The 21,152-nt window shown below is 40.5% G+C and overlaps 1 protein-coding gene across 2 annotated transcripts in view; it reads right to left on the reverse strand.

Moving 5' to 3' along the window:
* Positions 1 to 216: 216 nt before the first annotated feature.
* RPS6KA3 (ribosomal protein S6 kinase A3) overlaps positions 217 to 21,152 on the reverse strand; it is a 146,855-nt gene continuing 125,919 nt past the window's right edge. For both annotated transcript variants that reach the window (XM_030574633.1, XM_030574624.1), the window contains exons 17-22: positions 14,953 to 15,111; positions 13,100 to 13,261; positions 12,796 to 12,872; positions 8,189 to 8,306; positions 6,111 to 6,251; positions 217 to 4,426 (exon numbers count right to left, since the gene is read on the reverse strand). In XM_030574633.1, the coding sequence (XP_030430493.1) occupies positions 4,304 to 4,426; positions 6,111 to 6,251; positions 8,189 to 8,306; positions 12,796 to 12,872; positions 13,100 to 13,261; positions 14,953 to 15,111 (780 nt within the window). In that variant the 3' untranslated portion in view covers positions 217 to 4,303. The remainder of the gene's footprint in view (positions 4,427 to 6,110; positions 6,252 to 8,188; positions 8,307 to 12,795; positions 12,873 to 13,099; positions 13,262 to 14,952; positions 15,112 to 21,152) is intronic.

Here is a 21,152-nt window from a genome sequence, read left to right on the forward strand (position 1 = left end):
TGCTATGCTTTGCAGACAAAGAAGCAGTAGTGAAAATATACACAGTGGGTCATACACCCTTCAAGCTTATGCGGTAAGGAGTTGAGACTGCAACTAAGCAGCTGTATGTTAATTTTCCATCCTTAGTTCCTAAGTAACTGCAGTTACAAAAACATGTTAAAGATGAATGGGGAGAAAAATGTGTGGATCCCAGAAAGAGATGTGTATAAAACTAGGTTAGTTTGCCTGTAAAATTTATTTCCTCCACAGAAACACACTTGGTTTAAACAAGGGTTTAAAGCTATATTCGATCTAGACTTTAGATTTGACCAGTTTAGGATGTGTTAAAATACAATCACTTTGTCTTGACTAGTCTTTCTGGTGTTAATTAGGTTGTTTTATACAACTCCATCTAATAGCACACCTTAAAAACTTACTCTAGATCAAGCCTGAGAGATGGGCTATTTAAGAAATTAAAAGCCCCGTATGGTTTGCTTGCTTGTGCATATACACAGTAAGATGTGGGAGCATTCTCTGTGTAAAGGAAACATACTGATCAAATTCACATTTCCTAATAGTTTCTGCTTGGATATATTGACTACAAAGACCAGTAAGCACGGGGGAACAAAGGTGACTTTGTACCTTAAAAACATTGAAGAATCGGTTTGTGCTTTCGTTAATATGCCTCCACAGAGTCCCACTTTCAGACAGAACCAGGTAGAGGAGTATTTCTAGCTTAAACAGAGACTGCCATACAAAACCTAACCTCTGAAATTAGACAATTGTTAAAAATGTACACGCACTGCCAAAAGACTAACAAATTTCTGCCACCGTAATTTGTCTTGATATTGCCATAACTTTGGTGGATTAGGCACATGCATACTCTCACAAGACAGATACATCCCCTTGCAAGGCAAGGAGGGTACAATGAAACTGATGGATTGAGGTTAGTTTCTCACACTGTCTGGGGTGATGATGAAGGTAGTGTGTTTGTAGCCCATAATGGAAATGTATATGATGCATGCTGGGTATGAGGTTTCTGATCTTTAGGTTGTAGGAACACAGAGGCAGAATAAATGAAGCAACTGCAATATTAAAGACTTCAGGAATACAGAAATTACCATATTTGAGTAGCTATTGACTTTCTGCTCTGTTATATTGACTATAACACCACGTTTCAGAGGAAGACACTCCTATTTATTAAGTATATATGGGATATTCATTCCTGAATTCAGTTGCTGATCATTTTATGACTTGAAGCAAAAGAACTGAAAGACCGTGTAATTATTCCAGCAGTACTGTTCTAAAATGAAATCTATCAGCTAGATTTGACTTAATGTTTAATCTTAATCTTCAAAAGAAGAAATTAAAAAGTTTCCAGGAGACATGGTTTCTTAATTTTTGTCAAGCCTGACTTATAGTTACTGATGGACCTGAAGAGAGACATGTTGAAGGGCGAGATTGCCAAACAGTTGTTTAGCCTAACACCATTGGTGCTGCAGCCAATCTCAAAGAAAAGACTATACTGCAAATGGCTTTTCCCTTCCTCAACATTAAGGATTTTTCTTGTATAAAGGGAGAATTCTCAACAGAATGAAAGAGCTACCACTCAATTGTAGAACATTAGGTAAGGAGGAAATGGCTAATTACATTGAGGATAGTAGCAGTGAGACAAATACGTTCAAGACACTTGTTTGACTTTTTGCGATCAATAAGAACCCTCCAGTTAAAAACTTATTCTTTGATAATACAAAGCAACATAAAAAATTCTCTATTTCCTTTGGATTACCATGCCTCACTGAGACCAAGGGTAAATCCTGAGGGCCCTGCTAGAGTTCTGCATCTTGCCTTGGAGAGTCCCTAACTCTTAATCATCCTTGCCAAATTTACATCAGCACCACGGCAAGGTATTAAGAAATAAGACACATCAGTTTCCACAGAGGGCAGTAATACAGATTGCTTTGCATGTTTAATAAAGGAACCGTTATTATTACTATTTATTTGTAAAGGGCCTTTCTTGTTCTGTAGACCCCTTGAGGGACATCAGCATAGACAGCATCAAACTACATACAAAGCCTCTAGCTTTTCAGCTCTTTCTAACTGCCCCTTTTTTTTTTTAAGCGAGTGTGGAGTCTACATAATTCCCCCACCCTCCTACCTTTTGATTAGGAGACTATGTGACAGCATGATTCTCTGTTTGGCATTTTAACACCAGTGATCAAGTTGATTCTGGAAGCCAAACAGTTTGTTCTCCAATTAAAATCCCATCCTTTTTCCAGTTTTCTATTTCTACTCCCCTTTCAGAGATCCCCACAAGAGTATACGGAGACCAGAATGTCTTCCCTCCTTCAGTTTAGAGCATTAAACAGAAAAGCTATGATGTTTATCCCTACCTCACACTGAAAACAGTGGCTAATTGCTCAACTGTCAAGTTCCAGGCAGCTTGTAAAAACCTAAGCTTTCCTGTTTGCCAAGGAATACCTAAAAACTTCTGTCAGAGTCTTGGTTCCATGTTCATATGGATCAATGAATCAGATGGAGGAAATCTGTGGTGTGACATTAATGATGGACTTCACTCCCTCTTTCCACAAATTTCTTTGAAAACTTCTCACTGTAGAAAAACTAACAAATTAGTTATTGGAAAAATAACTGAACAGACTAATTAACCAAGAATCACACTGCCTTTTGTGCTGATCTCTTGATTTTTAAAACAATATTGTTCACAGAAAATGTGCCCTAAACTCCATATTTAGTAGCTTTGGATATTTCTGTAAAGGATATTTGATACAGGTAGTCAGTTGATGTACCATTTTCTTTGGCAGAATGGGATATGAGCCAAACTTTAATGTGCTCCAGTGCACACTCAAGATCAGCTATCTGCAGTGAATCTCACAGACTACATAAAAGCAAGCATGTTTTATGATTTGTGTCCTCAGAAAGTAAATCAAGAGCCTTTTAAACTCACATTAAAAGAAAAAGTGGGAAGAACACTGCCATCAAGGAACATGAAAAGGGTGGTTTTGTTTTACTTGACTTGGACAGTACAATTTTAAGGATGCCTGGACTGGTGATAAAAGGCCCAAGGAGACCAATTATGGTGCTAGAACCTCAGATGTCAGTTAAAAATACTGGATGGTTCTATTCTGACTCTGCTTTGGACTGTAAACTGAGAGCGTCACAAGAATGAACAAATTGAAATTCATCAGTCCAGTATATTCTAACCACAAGAGACAAAGTTTACATCCATTTTTGGTAAGCATCTGTTTATCAATGGACATTGTCTTTTGCTTTAGAGTCAGCATTACATTTCTTCTCTAACTCTCTAATGCCAGCACTGGCTGAACAAAATATTTGTCAGCTTTTAACTACAGTAATAAAATAAAATATTAAATGAATTATGAGAAAAAGCAAGAAGCAACTATCCTGAAAGGGAAAACTATTTAGCAACGATTCCTGAGTCCTGTAATTGGTGAGAGAAAAGAGAGGGGAGTGATGTGGAACAAGTTACTTTTTGTTATGGATGCATTACCTATTACATGTGTGAGAAACCCACTGTTTAAATTTTTAATACTACAACATCTCTCCGGTTTTCATAACAGACATGCAACTTCAAAAACATGGAAATGTAGAAAAGACACAGACAAGGAAAAATACACATTCATAATATTACATTCAATAGCTTTTTAACAGTCAAGGCTGTTTTAGAGCTGTCCAACAATACTGATTAATCCAGGTGAACTGTTTAACCAGAGTTAATTGTCAAAATGATTAATAAAATCTAAATAAACCAAGGCATGTATACATTAAAGAAAACAGCACAGAAAAGTACTGCTTATGAATTGTTTACAAAAACATACAAAATGTTGGATGGCACAAAGTATACAGTGCTAATATAAACAGATTGTTTAAGCTAAGTGCTTAACATAAACTGTCCATCTCAACATGTAACAAAGAATATTTTAGGGGACGAGAAATATTTCTTATAAAAATAATGCTATATGGTGCAGAGTGCTTTATTCAGTGTATTTTATGATAGAGTTGGCATTCATAATTCTTCTAATTTATTCAATCAGTGAACATGTTCATTTTCATTGTGTTTCCACTTTTCACTTCATCCAAAGCTCCAGAAAGGTCAGAAACTTGCCATCAATAGTTTAAAGGGAGAACAGATGAAAGCAGTAGCAACAATAGGAACAGCAGCAGCATTATGGGTACCAGCTGGGACAGTGTGTGCTTGCAGGAATCTGTCAGATATGTGCTACTTGTCGCCATGATTTGTGCTATCATCTTATACCATGGTACCAAGTATCTGGTTGAGGTCACTTCACAGGGCTGTTGAGGTAATTTTTTTTATACCTCTCCTCTGAGCAAGAGTAGAACGGCCTACTGGCTCCAAAACTGGTGACTGATTGCGGTTCAAAGCAGAGTATGTGGCTGCCATGGCACCCTAAGGGGTTAGAAGGCAGAGGTAAAACAAAACAAAAAAACCACACACATTGTGACTTTACTACATTCTAGAGAGCATAACAATATTACATGATTTAGAGATCTTTACTAATCAAATTGTTTTCTGTAGGTTAAAAACAATAGGCTTGATTTACCACTGCATTATTCTAGCTATTTAAAGCATGACTACATGTTTCTTTTTTTGCAGCACAGGAAGAACTCAACTATGTTAAAATTGTTTAAGGCAACTGACATGACTTTTAAAAATCAGCAGGTGCCAGTTATATTGCAAAATTAAGTTGTGCTTTAACTAGATCCCAAAAGTGCAGAGAGTAAAATCCCACTAGAGCAGTGGTTCTTAACCTTTACTGCAGCCTGCACACCTTTGGTTCTTAAAATATGTCCTTGCACCCCCTATCAAAAATCAAAATATGTTCTCGCACCTCTTATCAAAAATTGTTGAAGTAGGTCAGTTCTTTAAACCTAGATATATTTTTGTTTGTATATTGCAGTAATCATTAAAAAATGTATAATGTTAATAAATACATAGGTTTGATGAAATAAAGTAGCTGTACTTACGTGCCTGTGCTTAATTTATGTTTTCGATGATTTACCGTCTAAAAAAAATCTGGCATGTCTTGCACCCCCAGAAAAGGCATCTCACACTCCCAGGGCGTGCGTGCACCCCAGGTTAAGAACCACTGCACTAGAGGATTGTCCTTGTTTATGGTCTGTCTAACCATTTCTGTTTTCACTAAAAATTGCTTTAAAAAATGTTTCACTACTAGCCTATATACATATGAAGTGTATACATCTAAACTAAGTTTACAGATTGTTAGAAAATTCTAATCTATGGCTAGGATCTGAACTTGGTTCCTTGCTTCTAAGCCATTTAGTGCTGGAAGCTGTGTGTCTTATAGTTGACTTAGGGTCATTTGATTAACTCTTAAAATATAAGATCCCTCTTCTGTGTTTGGGAGGTTCACCATGACATAAGGCCTTTGAGTGACTTTGTATGTGTGTGGGGGAAATGAGTGTGGGGATCTTCAATCTCACCCATCCAGGTTAAAATTAAAATAAAAAAATCAGTTGGTATCAAAAGTGGTTTGTGTTTGAAACCATCAGGTGTTGATCATTACATAATACACCATTCAGTATAACCTTTACTATAAGATTTCCATTTCATTTTTTATTTTTAATGAAAACTTCGTAAAAAAATCAATTTCACCTCCAAAATATCAATCTTTATACTTCTAATCCCTCCACTAAAATCACACTAGCAACCATAACTACAATTCCTCCATTGTAAACATCTAGGTCACTTACTGTCTCAGATGAACTATTTTTTAAAATCAGAGTTCAAAATCTAGGAGTCAACAGCTAAATCACCAGGGAAAACATTATTTATAAACTCATTTTATCTTGTAATCTGTCTCAACACAAAAAGTAAAACAGTATGGAGATTACAGTGTACTGCTCTTTGTGAACAGAGCAGATTTATTCTCCACAGATGGATTCACTTGAAGTCCTATACATTAGGTAAATCACAAGTTCACATGCCTTAACGCACTGTGTTTACTGAACTCACAAACAATCATAAAAGTTTGTGATTAGTACTTAGAGCAAATGCACGGTAACTGTTTTTGTTTACAGTTCATACTAGCTGAACACACACATTTATTTACCTTCACCAAATGTGGAGCATCCTGTCGGTTTAGCTGGTACTGAGGCAACTGGTCACTGTCAACTATCCAAGGGTGTCTAAGAACCTGGGCGGCAGTCAGTCTTTGATGTGGGTCGACATGAAGCATCTTTGAAACCAAGTCCTGTCAACAATACAGAAACAGTTAATTCTGATGAACAGTAAAATTTAAGGCAGTACAGATTATTTTTAGAGTATTAATAATGTTAAACATGATTACAGTTCAAGATTTGAAGAAATACTTTGTTGTGATCAGCAGTTTAAACAAATCTCCAGGCCATCCTCTGGAAGTGGTTGAAGTATTACTCCATAGTGTGCCCACAAATGCCAAGATCTATTGGAGAGTTTATAATGTAACTAGTCATGTGAAGAGCAGTATGCAAGTGAAATTATACAGATCAGTTCTGAAGTATCTTCCTCTAAGGGCATGTCTACACTACAAACTTAAGCCAACCTATGTTAGGTCAACTTACAGCCACCGCAGTAATTACTGTGGTGGTTCATTTCCACACTGCCCTGCTTCTTTCACACTGCTTCTGGGTCCACATCAGGAGTACTTCCACCGACATAAGAGGGGCAGTGTGAGGGGTAGAAAGCCCAGGCTCTTAGCTCCACGCAGCTCCCTGCTGTTAGCCCAGCTGCCTCCCAGGCCCTTCGCTCCCTGCTAGCTGGGAGCAGGGATCCAGGACCTCAGCTCTGAGTGGGAAGCAAGGACTCTGGGCAGCCACCAGGATGGAAGCTGGGATCCTGGGAGCAGTTTGGCTCCGAGCAAGGAGCCTGGTCTGCAGCCCAGCTGGGTGTGGGGAGTCTGGACAGCAGCCATGCTGGGAGCTGGGACCCTGGGGCAGCCCAGCTCTGAGTGGGGAGTCCAGGTAGCAGCCCAGCTGGGAATGGGGGCCAGTCGGGCTCTAGCTGGAGCCCCCTGCTTCCCCGGGGTGACAGCACAAGCTATGAGCAACTTTCTTGTCAGTTAAGAGCCATGAAACAAACAACAGCCAACATAAGTAACCCTCAGTGTCAACACGGACACTGTGTTGCCCTAACTACAGAGGCATCACCTCCATGAGAGGCATAAGGCTTGAGTTATGTCGATGTAGTAGGGCACTTACACTGGCTGGAATGTACACTTACATAATTAGGTCAACATAAGCTGCCTTACGTCAACTTGACTCTGTAGACCAGGGCTCATATAAAGTGTAAGGAGAGTACAAAACTAATTCTGGGACAACTGCTTATGAGAAAAAATGCATTTAGTAATCTTAAACTGCTTAAAAACATTCAAAAGTACTTAACAGCATGCACACATTTTCCTATAAAACAAACTCTCTGTTGTGGAGTTTGGAATAAAGACCCTAATAAAAAGACTTCTTAAAAGTTGAATAATTTTGGACACATTTGGGACTCCCAGTATAATTGATTGGGATGGCACTGAATAAAGAGATGTGTGATTCTATATCTTGTCCAGGACAAAAGGTAGACGTGTCAGTCAGGCTGTTTAACATAAAACAGGTAAATACTTGAGAATATTTAGAAATCAAGACATATGGAAGCACAAAGCAAATTAAAGACATTAGCCAAAGAAGGGGGAAAAATGCTTAAATAATCTGAGTTCTTTCAGCATATTAGGGCTTTATTATAACTAGATAGAGGGTGATGAAGGCTATTGAATGCTTTTGGACATTATATATATAGTGCCAAGTTATGGCTGCCCTTCACAGACGCTTCATGGATCCATAAAAGGAGGCGCCCAAGAGCATGTGGCTATAACTACTGCATCTTGATTTGGTTTTCCAACGCCCCACAGAATTAAAAGTGATGGTATTAAACATGATTATTTTTCTTCCTACACATGACTGACTGTTTAAACATGAAGGGTTCATAATTATCAAATGAATATCTACTCATACAAAGGATTGGCTCAGTAAATTTTTAAAAATCTGCAACCTTCATTAAAATCATGTTCTCTAATATTATAAGCAATTTTTATTGTGACAAAAAATCTTTTACAGAATCTTAAAATCCATCTCATGCACAAAAAGACAAAATATTAAATATACTTGCCTTAGCTGTAATTGAAACTGAATTCCAGTAACCACCAGTGAGAGAGAACTTTCCACTACCTATTCGTGCCAATATCTCCTCTGGGGTATCATCAGGACCATTTGCAAAAGGAGTGTAGCTAATTAATCAAACAAGTTTCAGAGTATTAAAAGCTTTTCCATGCTGGACTCCAATCCTTATTTCAAGTCTGACCACAGCTGCCAGTGGTTTCAAAAGAATCATAATTAACATCCCCCTCTCCAACATCAAAAATTATAGTAAAACTGATTTCAAAAGCACCCAAAATAATAAATTATAGATGAACTACATATAGAATGAGATTAAGGGCCTGCTTCTCTTACTATATTCCTTCTGTAACAGAGTGTGTCTAAGTGTTGGCTAATTCTGAGTCACAGCTCTAGAGACTGTCCTTATTATGTCCAAAAGTCAGTACATCCTGGTGGAATGAAAGACTATCTGTGTATAAGAACTCTGAAAATGGAGGACTTGATTCTGATCTGGAAAGAACAAATACCCAGCCTGACGCCAGGGCGGCTCTAGCTTTTTGCCGCCCCAAGCATGGCAGTCAGGCAGCCTTCGGCGGCTTGCCTGCAGGAGGTCCCCGGTCCCGTGGCTTGCCTGCGGGAGGTCCACTGGTCCTGCAGCTTTGGTGTACCCGCCACCGAATCCGCGGGACCGGCAGACCTCCTGCAGGCAAGCTGCTGAAGGCTGCCTGCTGCCCTCACAGGGACCGGCAGGGTGCCCCTCGTGGCTTGCTGCCCCAGGCACGTGCTTGGAGCGCTGGTACCTGGAGCCACCGCTGCCTGACACTAGCTGAGAAAGAAGTCACTAAACCCTAGAAGATTTACCTTGTTCAACAATTCACATCCTTGCTATTGAACTAACGAAGTACACTAAACATAACTAAGAATGAGAAGAATAACTAATTTTCATACATGTGGATTTCTTTGCCTTAGTTAAGTGGTTAAGATGAACAGGAATACTGTAAAATTGTGGCAGTAAATAACCAAATAGTTTTATAAGCATCTTGAGGCTAACTTGTAAGCCAGGTGTAAGAGGTTAAGTTGGCTGTTAAAAGTGGTATTTTTCAAAGCTGAGATTTGGAATTGTTGCTTGATGAACTTGTATTTTATGTTTTCTTTTATGCAGATCATTTGTATTGCATATATCATTCTGACTGTATTGTTTGAAATTCTGATTCATTCTTCTGAGTAATCAAACTTCTACTCCTGAGGACATTCTGCACCAAAAATTAAAAATTCTGTGCACAATATTTTCAAATTTTGAAAAATTCTCCAAATTTTGTTTTTCAAATAAATGTGGAGGCTCCAGCATGGCATTGGGGAGCACAGGGCACTGGCTGCACAGAGATGGGAGATCACTCTGCAGCCCCCCTATCGGGACACAGATTCAGCGGTGAGGCTGCACCTAACCCTGACACAGTGCAAGGACCGGGCCTGTCCCAGAAACACTCCAGGGCCCTGCCCCTCCATGCCATATGCACCAAGTGTGGGCAGGCAGGCTCAGCAAGGCAGGATCCAAGTGTAGAGGGGTTCAATGGGGGGGGTCCAGGTGTGAGCTGAGAGGGTTGTATGTGAGGCAAACGGGGCTGGGAGGAGAGGAAGGAAGGGGAACAGGGGAAGAGATCTGGATGCACAGGGGCTTACTGGGATTTTTGGGGTGTAACAGTAATGGGACTCTGCAGGGGGTCCAGGTGAAGGTGGTTGGGCCTCAGCAAGGGGGATCTGGGTATGGAGGGGAATAGAGCTTGGCATGGGGTCTGGGTGTGGGGGGGCTTAATGAGGGTCCAGATGCTGGGGGAGAGGGGCTCAGTGGGGGTAGGAAACAGGTGCAGCTGGTTGGGGCTCAGTGGGGTGGGGATCCAGGTGGCTCATCAGGGTGGTCCAGGTGAAGGCGGAGTAGGGTTCATCGGGAGCGGGGTTCTGAGTCTGTGGGAGTGAGGTGCGGTAAGCTATGATGGAGTCTGGATGCACAGGGGTTAGGTGGATTGGGGAGCAACTCCCTGTACAGGGATCCTTGCCGGTGCAGCTGAGGAGCGATGAGTGCAGGAAGCGAGTGTGTGGGGGAGAGTTTGCGGTGCTTCCTGCAGCTGGGGTAGAAATCCGGGGGTTGGTCTGACCCGACCCTGGATGCCGTGTAGGGGAAGAGGAAGTCCTGTCCTCCCCAGTTGAGCTGGGACTAGTCCCTGATCCCGGTGCAGGGTAGGAGCCACCAGCCAGGGCTTCCCCAATCCCGGCCACTGCCCCACCGTGATCTACCTCTTTGCTGGCTGCCCTAGGCACCCAAAACATACTTCTGTGGAAGGTCGCATGACTGCTCGTGGCTTCCCTTTGCTTCCCTGTCAGAGAGTCATTTTTCCGCATGGAAGAAAATAAATCTGCAGGGGACATAAAATCTGCACATGCACAGTGGTGTCGAATTCTCCCAGGAGTAAACTTGAAGGCATCACTGGTGTGACACTGTAGGAAATATGGGTGATATTTTATGATATTGTTGATACCAATATCATAAAACTGCAATGAATCATGTCAGATATGCTGTGTGATATGTTATACTTTGCCAAGTATGATAATCTTGTTCATATGTTTGTATCACCTTTGTATTATGAGTTATAAATATGTAGGGTATATATCTGTATTTCAAAACTTGTGCTGTGTTTCTGGGTGACACCCAGAGACAGACTGGCATCAGCGCTAGGCCTGCATGATGGCCATCAAGGAACATCAACTGTACAATGAACCCATTGAAAGGGCCAGGGACTATACCTTATGACTCAGCAAGGCATGCAGGGGCATGCCTATGGAGAGAACTCTAAGGCCTTTCATTGCCATGTGCTATCTGCTATGAGTTTGTGTTTGAAACAAAGGAACTACCAGCACGTGGCAAAAGGACTATAAAAGGCAGCTGCATCATCTCCATTTTGTCTTCAGTCCTGCTTCTTATCCTGGAAGAACTTTGCTACAAACTGAAGCTCTGAACAAAGGCCTGAATTACCCATTCAAGCTGTGGATGTATTCCAAAGGGACTTTCAAGCCAGCAAACTCAGCAATACTGCCAAGAACCTAATACATGAATTTTGAATATTTGTATTGTGACAAAGTTCCTCTTCTACCTTAGTGGGTCCTGCGCTTATTGGCGGATTTGTTCACCTCAGTGATCTTCCCCTCTTGTGGAATTCACAGTCTGGGTCAGCTCCTCCTGTGACTGATCAGGAGTTGGGAGCTTTGGGGGGAACCCGGGCCCGCCCTCTACTCCGGGTTCCAGCCCAGGACCCTGTGGATCGTGGCTGTCTATAGTGCCTCCTGTACCAGCTGCATGACAGCTACAACTCCCTGGGCTACTTCCCCATGGCCTCCTCCAAACACCTTCTTTATCCTCACCACAGGACCTTCCTCCTGGTGTCTGATAATGCTTGTCCTCCTCAATCCTCCAGCAGTACACTCTCTCACTCTCAGCTCCTTGCCTTCTTGCTCCCAGCTCCTCACACATGCTCCTTCTCCTCTCGCTCCCTCCCTGCCTGACTGGAGTGAGCTCCTTTTTAAACCCAGGTACCCTGATTAGCCTGCCTTGATTGGCTGCAGGTGTTCTAATTAAAGTAGCTCTCTCTACTGCCTTCTAGAAAGTTCTTAATTGGCCCCAGGTGCCTTGATTAACCTGGAGCAACTGCCATTTGGTTACCAGGGTACTAGGGATTTGTTTAGCCTGGGGTTAACATACCTGTTTCTCAGTACTTTACTGTAGCCATCTGGCCTTGCCCCATCACAGTATGTATTTAACAGCTCTCTTGTTCTTTTTTAAATAACCTTTAGTTTTAGACACTAAAGGACTGATTGACAGCGTGGTATTTTGGGTAAGATCCAAACCTATACTGACCTGGTAATGTGGCTGACCCCTTGGGGTCAGAAGAACACTTTGTATATGTGAGCAGAGTTTTTAAAATAACTTATCACTGTACCGGACCTATGTGCTGATTGGGAGCCAGAGAACTGGAATACAATAAAGGGGTCTATGTGATTTCTTTTGCTTCTTAAAAACCAGTGTGGGAGATCAGAAGCACAATTTGTGACTGGTTGGGGAAATTAACTTGAGTATTACCCGCCAGTCTTGGGAGTATCTGCTCTCCCTTTTGCAGCCTGCCCTGACCTTGGCATTTCCAGTGAGGGCTGATCTAGGCACACTGGGTCACAACTGGTAAATTTTAACCACATATATTCTCTTCAATATGCATAATACTTTCTAGCTTTTTTGGTAGGAACAAGTTTCCACTTCATGTAAAGTAACAGTGTATGTGAGTCTATTCTTATTCTTAAATAATCATAAGGCTACAAAACATACATTTGATATAATTTTTGACTAGATTTAACAATAGTTAAGCAAACTCATAAGGAAGTTTATTTTAGATATCGACTCTTAAGAGCTTGATTCTACTATGTGCAGAGTACCCTAATCTCCCACTGAAACCAGCACTCAGCAGCTCCCAGGAATATTAGCGTCTTGCAGGATTGAGCACATAATCAATACTTTGTTTGAGAATAGTAAACTTATATAAACAAACAAAAAAACCCACTTAATTTTTGCAAACTCACCCCGTGAGCATAGTATAAAGCAGGACACCAAGACTCCATATATCACAAGCAGCATCATAGCCTTGCCTTTTTAAAACCTGTGAAAAGCAAATATATTAATTTCTACAGAAAACAGTATACTTTATTATGATTTTGGTGCCAATGTTATCATATTGCTTCAAAGATCTCAACTGTTTATCGTTTCAAAAGCTAAATTAATTGATAATTTTACAATTATGCAATAATTGAGAAACAATGTTTAAATAATGAGAAAAAAACCTATTAAAATAATCTGAAGGCATGTAAACCACAACTTGATATTTACCTCTGGAGCAACAAAATTTGCTGTGTAACATGGAGTCATCAAAAGACCATTTTCTGCTCTTAGCTGTTTTGCAAAGCCAAAATCACAAATTCGAATTGATTCTGGGTTACCAGATTCATCAACATAAAGAATGTTGCTAGGCTTCAGATCTCTATGAACAACCTAAATAAAAACAAATACAAAAAAACAATATAGGAGAGGGTTCTCTATTATAAGCACTTACTTCACTGCTTTTTAATCTGCAGTTAGCAATGGCCTTTAAAAGAAGGTGATGTTTCTAATATCAACTCCAGTACACTATAATGTATTGTTTTTGGCTATCCAGAATGTCAGAATGGTGAAATACATGAGTTAATTTTGAGAACACAATAGGTCCAGTTTTCAAAATTGGGCACTCTGAGCATGAAAGTGATGTTTGACACGAGTTGATGATGATGAACACTGTGATGGAGTGGACTAGGCCCTAAGGCCCCTGCTGGAGGCCTTGTGGCCCTGCCACACCCTACCCCAGAAAAGGGCAGTAGAGAGGTCCTCCAAGTTGTTTAGAGCAGCTGTGTGGGAAACAGACAATTAGGGCCCAGCAAGTCAGCATAAGAAGAGCTGCAGGGCCAAAGCGAGTTCAGTCTTTGCTAGAGCTGGAGGAAAGCACATGGTCCTCCAGGCTGGCTACTGGGACTGCACAAGGACAAGGCTTTAAGGTAAGGGTGAAAAATGTGTGGGAGCCATAGGGAAGTGGCCCAGGGAATTATAGCAGCAACGCAGTTTGTTTAAAGGACATTACGAACAACTGCTATGTATAGGGTCCCTAGGCTCGGACCCGCCCCCCACCAGCCACTGGGGAAGTGGCCTGGAGTTTGAGGCACCCCAGAAGGGGGACTGAACCATAGTAGCCCAGTTGAAGAGCTGAGGCCAAAAAGGCCCTGAGAGGGTGAAGACATTGCCTCCAGGGAGGGAGTCCTAGGGCACTGCTCTGTTCTGAGCAGGAACAAACTGAGAGACACATACAGAGGGCACTGAGAGGGGCCCCTTTTGGACTTGTACCCTGAAAGGGGTTTGTGTTGCTTTGATCTCACAGATAGAGTGTGTGACTTGGCTGGAGGGCTGAGTCAGCGAAGAGCCATCATAAACAGGTAGAGAAAGAGTGCAGGCACACATGCTTGGCTGGGGGGGCACTTGTGAGAGATGAGTGCAACCCCCTTACAAACATCAAGTAATTTCATCTCCAAATTTCCTAGAACAACAGTGTTTGGAGAAATAAAGATCACGTAGGCTGAATTATTGACAACTGTTTCTTGAGATATAAATTTAGGAACGTGACTTCAACATTTGTCATAAAGGCTGTTATCATACGTAATGGGATGCCATGGCAGACAAGCAAATGAATGTATTAAGCTTTATAATTAACAGCTCATTATTTTCCCCTCCTCTTTCTTCCTATCACAGATACAGATGTGTCATGTTTTCCTCATCCAACACCTCCATTTGTTTTGGTGACATCACTACCTCCTGCCTTATGGCCTCCCTGGCTCCCAATGTCACTCTCCATCTTCGTCCTTAACCATCAGGTTCCTTTCTTTTATAATTCACAGATTTTTCACTCTTGACTCCAACTATCACCACATCAACCTTGCCCACCTCTAAATTACTTCGTTTGTCAAAATGAGCTTTCCGCTACAGAAACTATGTGGAGTTTGAGAGTTTTGGAGAAAAGGTTTGGTGCAGCATAGGAAACACGTGTTTAATTTTTACATAATGGAAGAATGCATCAGTTGTGGATTTGTCCTTTCAAATTGTGTTTCAGTATATATTAGATAATTCATTTCTAAAATGTTTTCTTCAGGTAGAATACTTACTCCTTGTGCATGGAGGTACTCAACAGTTCTTGTTATTGTGAGCAAGACAGCACTAGCTTCTCGTTCTGAGAAAAACTTTTGCCTAAGAATTTTGTCCAGCAGTTCTCCTCCTTTCATAAGTTCTGTTACCACATATACGTATTTTCCATCATCATACACCTACAAAAATGAAATAAATTAGCATGTAAACGTCTTTAAAACAGTTTTCTTCTACTACCCTTCTCTAAGGATGTCAATATAGTGCAGATAACCCAAAAGGATTCTTTTTATTACAAAACCTGTGGAATTACTGCCACTCCCCAACCAACCTATTTGAACAATATTTTAAAATTGCAAAATGAGCACAAAACTTTATCCATTAAACAATAAGTACAGTAAATGAATAACATGCAATAAATTGCTAGGCAAAAGCCTGAAAACAAAGAACAGGTGAGTAAAATGTAGGCGTGCTCAGATTACTACTTTAATATCTAAATGACTATCAGATCTGGATGCAGTAAAGTAGAAATAAGCTAAACACTGCTATTGTCAAGGCTGAATTAGAGCTAATTTCATAATGAAGTAACTATTCCACAAAAAAGTTCAGCAATGGCTAGAAATTAGCCATTTCAGCATCAGTTTTAGGGCATTATAGAACAACTTTTCAAAATTCATCTTACATAATAATTTGGGGACACTGCAGTTACTGCATGAAACAATGTTAGATTTTATTGATTTCCAAATGTTACAATGCTAATTGTGTCAAAGTCCATTTATAAATTCCTATCCCATTTCTTGGAAAATTTGATACTGTGCACACATGTACTATTCTAAAAAGCTTATTGAAGTCCATTAATACATCATCCTGTATTTTTCACTATGAAAAATTGTTTAAATGTTTTTGCTTATGTCCATTTGGTCTGCTTCTATTTGGGCGAGATATGGTGGGTGATTATCTTTTATTGGCTCTTCTGTTGGTGAGAAAGACAAGCTCTTGAGTTCTGTGTGGCTTTTAGCTCATGTCTTTCACCAACAGACGTTGGTGCAATAAAAATATATTACCTTATCCACCTCTCGTCTCTCTAATATCCCGGGACGGCTTGGCTACAACTACGTTCTATTCTGCTGAAACAGCAGACCAGTTATCTTACCATCTGGGGGTACTGCAGCTTATAAACTGCATAGAAGCACTTTGACAGCATTAATATCTTAATAGCACATTTCATTTTTATTGCACTTCTTTGGGCTTTTAACTTCAATCTCCTTCAAAATTTGGCTTTTGTTTTAAAGAAACCTTCAATAAATGATCCTCCTGCTCTTATACAGAAATGTACTTTTAGAGAAATAATTCCCTCATTATTCCCTCAGTGAGGGGGGGGGGGGGAACAATAACAGAAAATGTGGAAATGGCAGAGGTGCTTAATGACGACTTTATTTCAGTTTTCACCAAGCAGGTTGGTGGTCATAGGACAACTACCATAGTGAATGCCAGTGAAAATGAGGTAGGATCAGAGGCTAAAATAGGGAAAGAACAAATTAAACATTACTTAGGCAAGTTAGATGTCTTCAAGTCAGCAGGGCCTGATGAAATGCATCCTAGAATACTCAAGCAGCTGACTGAGGAGATATCTGAACCATTAGCGATTATCTTTGCAAAGTCATGGAAGACTGGAAAAGGGCAAATACAGTGCCCATCTATAAAAAGGGAAATAAGAACAACCTAGGGAATTACAGACCAGTCAGCTTAACTTCTGTACCCGGAATGATTACTGAGCAAATAATTAAACAATCAATTTGCAAACATCTAGAAGATAATAAGGTGATAAGTAACAGTCAGCATGGATTTGTCAAGAACAAACTGTGTCAAACCAACCTGACAGCTTTCTCTGACAGGGTAACAAGGTTTGTGGATGGGGGGACGTGGTATATCTTGACTTTAGTAAAGCTGTCTTGCATGACTGTCTTGCATGGCCTTCGCAAACAAAATAGGGAAATACAACCTAGATGGAGCTACTATAAAGGTGAGTGCATAACTGGTTGGAAAACTATTCCTAAAGAGTAGTTATCAGTGGTTCATAGTCATGCTGAAAGGACATAACGAGTGGGGTCCCACAAAGATCAGTTCTGATTTCGTTCAATATCTTCATCAATGATTTATATAATAGCATAGAGAATACACTTATAAAGTTTGTAGACGATACTAATCTGGGAGGGGTTGCAAGTGCTTTGGAAGATAGGATTATAATTCAAAATGATCTGGAAAAACTAGAGAAACAGTCTTAAGTAAATAGGATGAAATTCAATAAGGACAAATGCAAAGTACACACATACAAAATGGGAAATGACTGTCTAGGAAGGAGTACTGCAGAAAGGGATCTGAGGCATAGTGGACCACAAGCTAAATATAAGTCAACAGTGTAACACTGTTGCAAAAAAAAGTGAACGTCATTCCGGGATGTATTAGCAGGAATGTTGTATTCAAGACACGCAATGTAATTTGTGACAGGATCAGGCCAGATGGCTACAAGAGAGTTGTCGAAGGTAGATACATTAGCTCCAGGTTAAGCAGGTCCCTTTTCCCTGGGTAAGATAACAGGGACTATTCCAGAACACTCAGGAACGTTCTAGAACTAACTAAGGCAGGCAGGCTAATTAGGACACCTGTAGCCAAATTGGGAAGTTACTAGAATTAAGGCTAATCAGGACACCTGGTATAAAAAGGCTCTCACTGCAGTTAGTGGTGTGTGCGTAAGGAGCTGAGAGTGAGAGGACATGCTGCTGGAGCATTGAGGAGTACAAGCGTTAACACACATCAGGAGGAAGGTCCTGTGGTGAGGACAAAAAGCGTTGAGAGGAGGCCATGGGGAAGTAGCCCAGGGAATTGTAGCTGTCATGTAGCTGTTTCAGAAGGCAGTCTAGATAGCTGCAGTCCACAGGGCCCTGGGCTGGAACCCGGGGTAGAGGGCGGGCCCGGGTTCCCCCCAACCCTCCCAACTCCTGATCCAACACAGGAAGATCTCGGAGGCTAGCAAAATCTGCCAATAAGCACAGGACCCACCAAGGTAGAGGAGGAACTTTATCACAAATTCTTCCGCTCTACTCCACGCTGATTAGGCCTTAACTGGAGTATTGTGTCTAGTTCTGGGCGCCACATTTCAGGAAAGATGTGGACAAATGGAAGAAAGTCCAGAGAAGAGCAACAAAAATTAAAGGTCTAGAAAACATGACTTATGAGGAAAGATCGAAAAAATTGGGTTTTTTAAGTCTGGAAAAGAGAAGACGGTGGGAATGAGGGGCATGATAATTGTTTTCAAGTACATAAAAGGTTTTTACAAGGATGTAGGAGAAAAATTGTTCTTGTTAACCTCTGAGGATAGGACAAGAAGCAATGGCCTTAAATTGCAGCAAGGGAGGTTTAGGTTGAATGTTAGTAAAAACTTCCTAACTGTAAGGGTGGTTTAGCACTGGAATAAATTGCCTAGGGAGGTTGTGGAATCACCATCACTGGAGGTTTTTAAAGAGCAGGTTAGACAAACACTTGTCAGGGATGGTTTCAATCAGTGGTGGGCAACCTCTGGCCCGCGGCTACTGGTAGCTTGGCTGTGCCTGCGGACAGTCAGTGTAAATAAACTGTCTTGCGGCCCACCAGTGGATTACCCTGATGGGCTGCAGGTTGCCCGCCACTGGTTTAGATAATACTTAGTCCAGCCAGGAGTGCAGGTGGTTGGACTAGATGACCTCTTGAGGTCCCTGCCAGTCCTATGATTCAATATAAAATTTTCAAAATGTTAGCATTATCTGCCCCTATAGTATATGCCAAAAATGATGAAATTACCTTTGTTTAACTTTTAAATTAAAATAGGTACCCTTGGTTCTAATAAAATAAAATAGTGTATTTAACTAATGAATGAATCAAGAGGAACTCTTATTTTTATGTTTTTCCCTCTCAAAATCTCTAAAGCAATTATATTTTACACTGTTATATTTTATAGTATAGGCTAATAAACATAGCAAATTTTAGTTTTCAAAGTGAAGGAAGTTTAGTTACTCAAATGTTTAAAAGTGACATTTCTATACCTTTGACTACACTACAGCGTTGTTAAAACTAGTTAGGTAGGGGATTTTGTTTTTTTCCCCACTTATCTGCTTTATCAATATTACAATTTTACAAAATTCATATTGTAGAAAGCATGCTTTTCAATAAGGCTGCTTCCAAATGCAGAAGAAAAAGCAAAAAGGGTTAATTTAGCCATTAATTCCCCAGCTTTTAACAGGTTCATGATTTTTTGAAAACACAAATTACAAAATTTTGAGCTCCTCCCAGAGGGTTCTGTGGCCTGCTTTGTGCAGGGGGTCAGACTAGATGATCACATTGGTCCCTTCTGACCCTAGAGTCTATGAGAGCAAGGATTGTTAAAAAAAATTCATTGTAAATTCCGGAATGAATTAATTCAAATACCTAAAAACAGTAATCTTAAATTCTTTTGGGTTAAGACATTTAATGTTATACAAAATGTATAATCAGAGAAATTAAGTAATTCTGGACACTAAAATGGTAAAATTTTACAGATCTAAAACTGATGCTGATTTCTTCCAGGGTAAGCACATACTGGTTCAGGTAGAACAGAAAAGGGGACATTTTATGGCAAGAGTAACCAGTATTTCAAATCTTAGCTTGGATGTCCTCCTTCAGCTACACTGATAGTTGCCTTCAGGGTCTCAAAGGCTCTTGTTCGCTGAACAGCAGAGAAGGGTAAAAGTAATCAGTGTTTCAAATATTGGGTATTAACCTTCAACATTTGGCTGTGAATTATTCCCAAGCAAGTGTCTTTATAGTTTGCTCCATTCCCAGGAAGTAGTTTGCACTGAAAAATGCTGGAAAGGTTTTCCCCCCACAGTTAGGCATATATTGTGTTGTAAAATGAAGAAGCTCCCCCCAAAATCTGAGGAAGCTGCATTCCAAGGAAAACAGTGTCTTGACTATCCATCATTCCAATGCAGCAACCTTTAAGATGAAACATAACTAGGGCTGAGTGAAAATTGGAATTTCCATCCTGTCGGAAATTCTAGTATTTCTACATTTGTTTTCATCCTACATTTGTATTGAAAGTAGAAATGTGAAAAAAAAATTGAAAGTGCTGAAATGTTTTGTTTTAGCATTCCAAAACTGAAATGTTTTGTTGTAATACATTGTAACATTTCATTTTGAATCAATTCAATGTTAAGCTGAATGTGCCTAAGGGTCCTCACAGGGAGAGGTAGTACTCACTTTGTGCAATAACCAGAGTTCTTTGGAGATCTGAAGTGAAGCACCCTCTCTACTTGACTCTTCAAGTTATTGACCTTGTGCAGTAACTTAGGCTGTTCAAGATGTGTGTTCCTGTGAGTGCTCCTCTACCTGTCCTCCTTCCCCCCTGCTTCAGAATTTCCTTTGTGGGACTTTGTGGTAGAGAAGGAACTGAGAGCGGTTTGCATGCGCAGCCCTGTACATCCTCCGAACAGGGAACGAAGATGTGTAGCATGCATTTGTGGGCCGAACAGAATAATATCTAAAATCGCCCATCAAAGGCAAAGGGCACATGCACATCTATACCCCTGTGAGCGCTCCACTTCAGGTGATTCCTGAGTAGTATCCTCATATTGCATTGCCAATTGCAGCATCTGATCTATACGCATGAACCAGAATATAATGGTTGGAGGAAGTACATACAGAGATCCAGGTTGCAGTGCTGCAAATTTCAGTAACTGGAATATCTTTGATTAATGCAATAGATGTAAACTGTGCCATTGCAGAATGAACTATTACTCCAGAAGGAGGCTGAATGTCAACAAAGTTATAACATGCAATAATAATTCCCGAGATCCATCTTGAGTCTCTTTGGGTGGAGAATGCACATCCTTTGTACCTGTCTTCAATTGAAAAGAATCTAGAAGACTTTCAGAACAGTTTGGTTTTGTCCAGTTTGAAAACTAATGCCCTTTTGACATACAGGGTACAAAAGGCAGCTTCTTGTCTACTCTGATGTTGTTTTGGGGGGAAAAAATGGAAGATGAATAGTCTGCTTAATATGAAATTCAGAAGACACTGAGGGAGAAACTTGGGATGTGGTCAGAATAATGCCTTTTCCTTGAGAAACACTGTAAAAGGAGGGTCTCCCATCAAAGCACCCAGTTCTCCAACCCTGTGGGTGGAAGTGATGGCCACTAAGAAAGCTGTTTTC

The sequence above is a fragment of the Gopherus evgoodei genome, chromosome 1 (assembly GCF_007399415.2).
Source record: "Gopherus evgoodei ecotype Sinaloan lineage chromosome 1, rGopEvg1_v1.p, whole genome shotgun sequence".
Classification (NCBI taxonomy): Eukaryota; Metazoa; Chordata; order Testudines; family Testudinidae; genus Gopherus; species Gopherus evgoodei.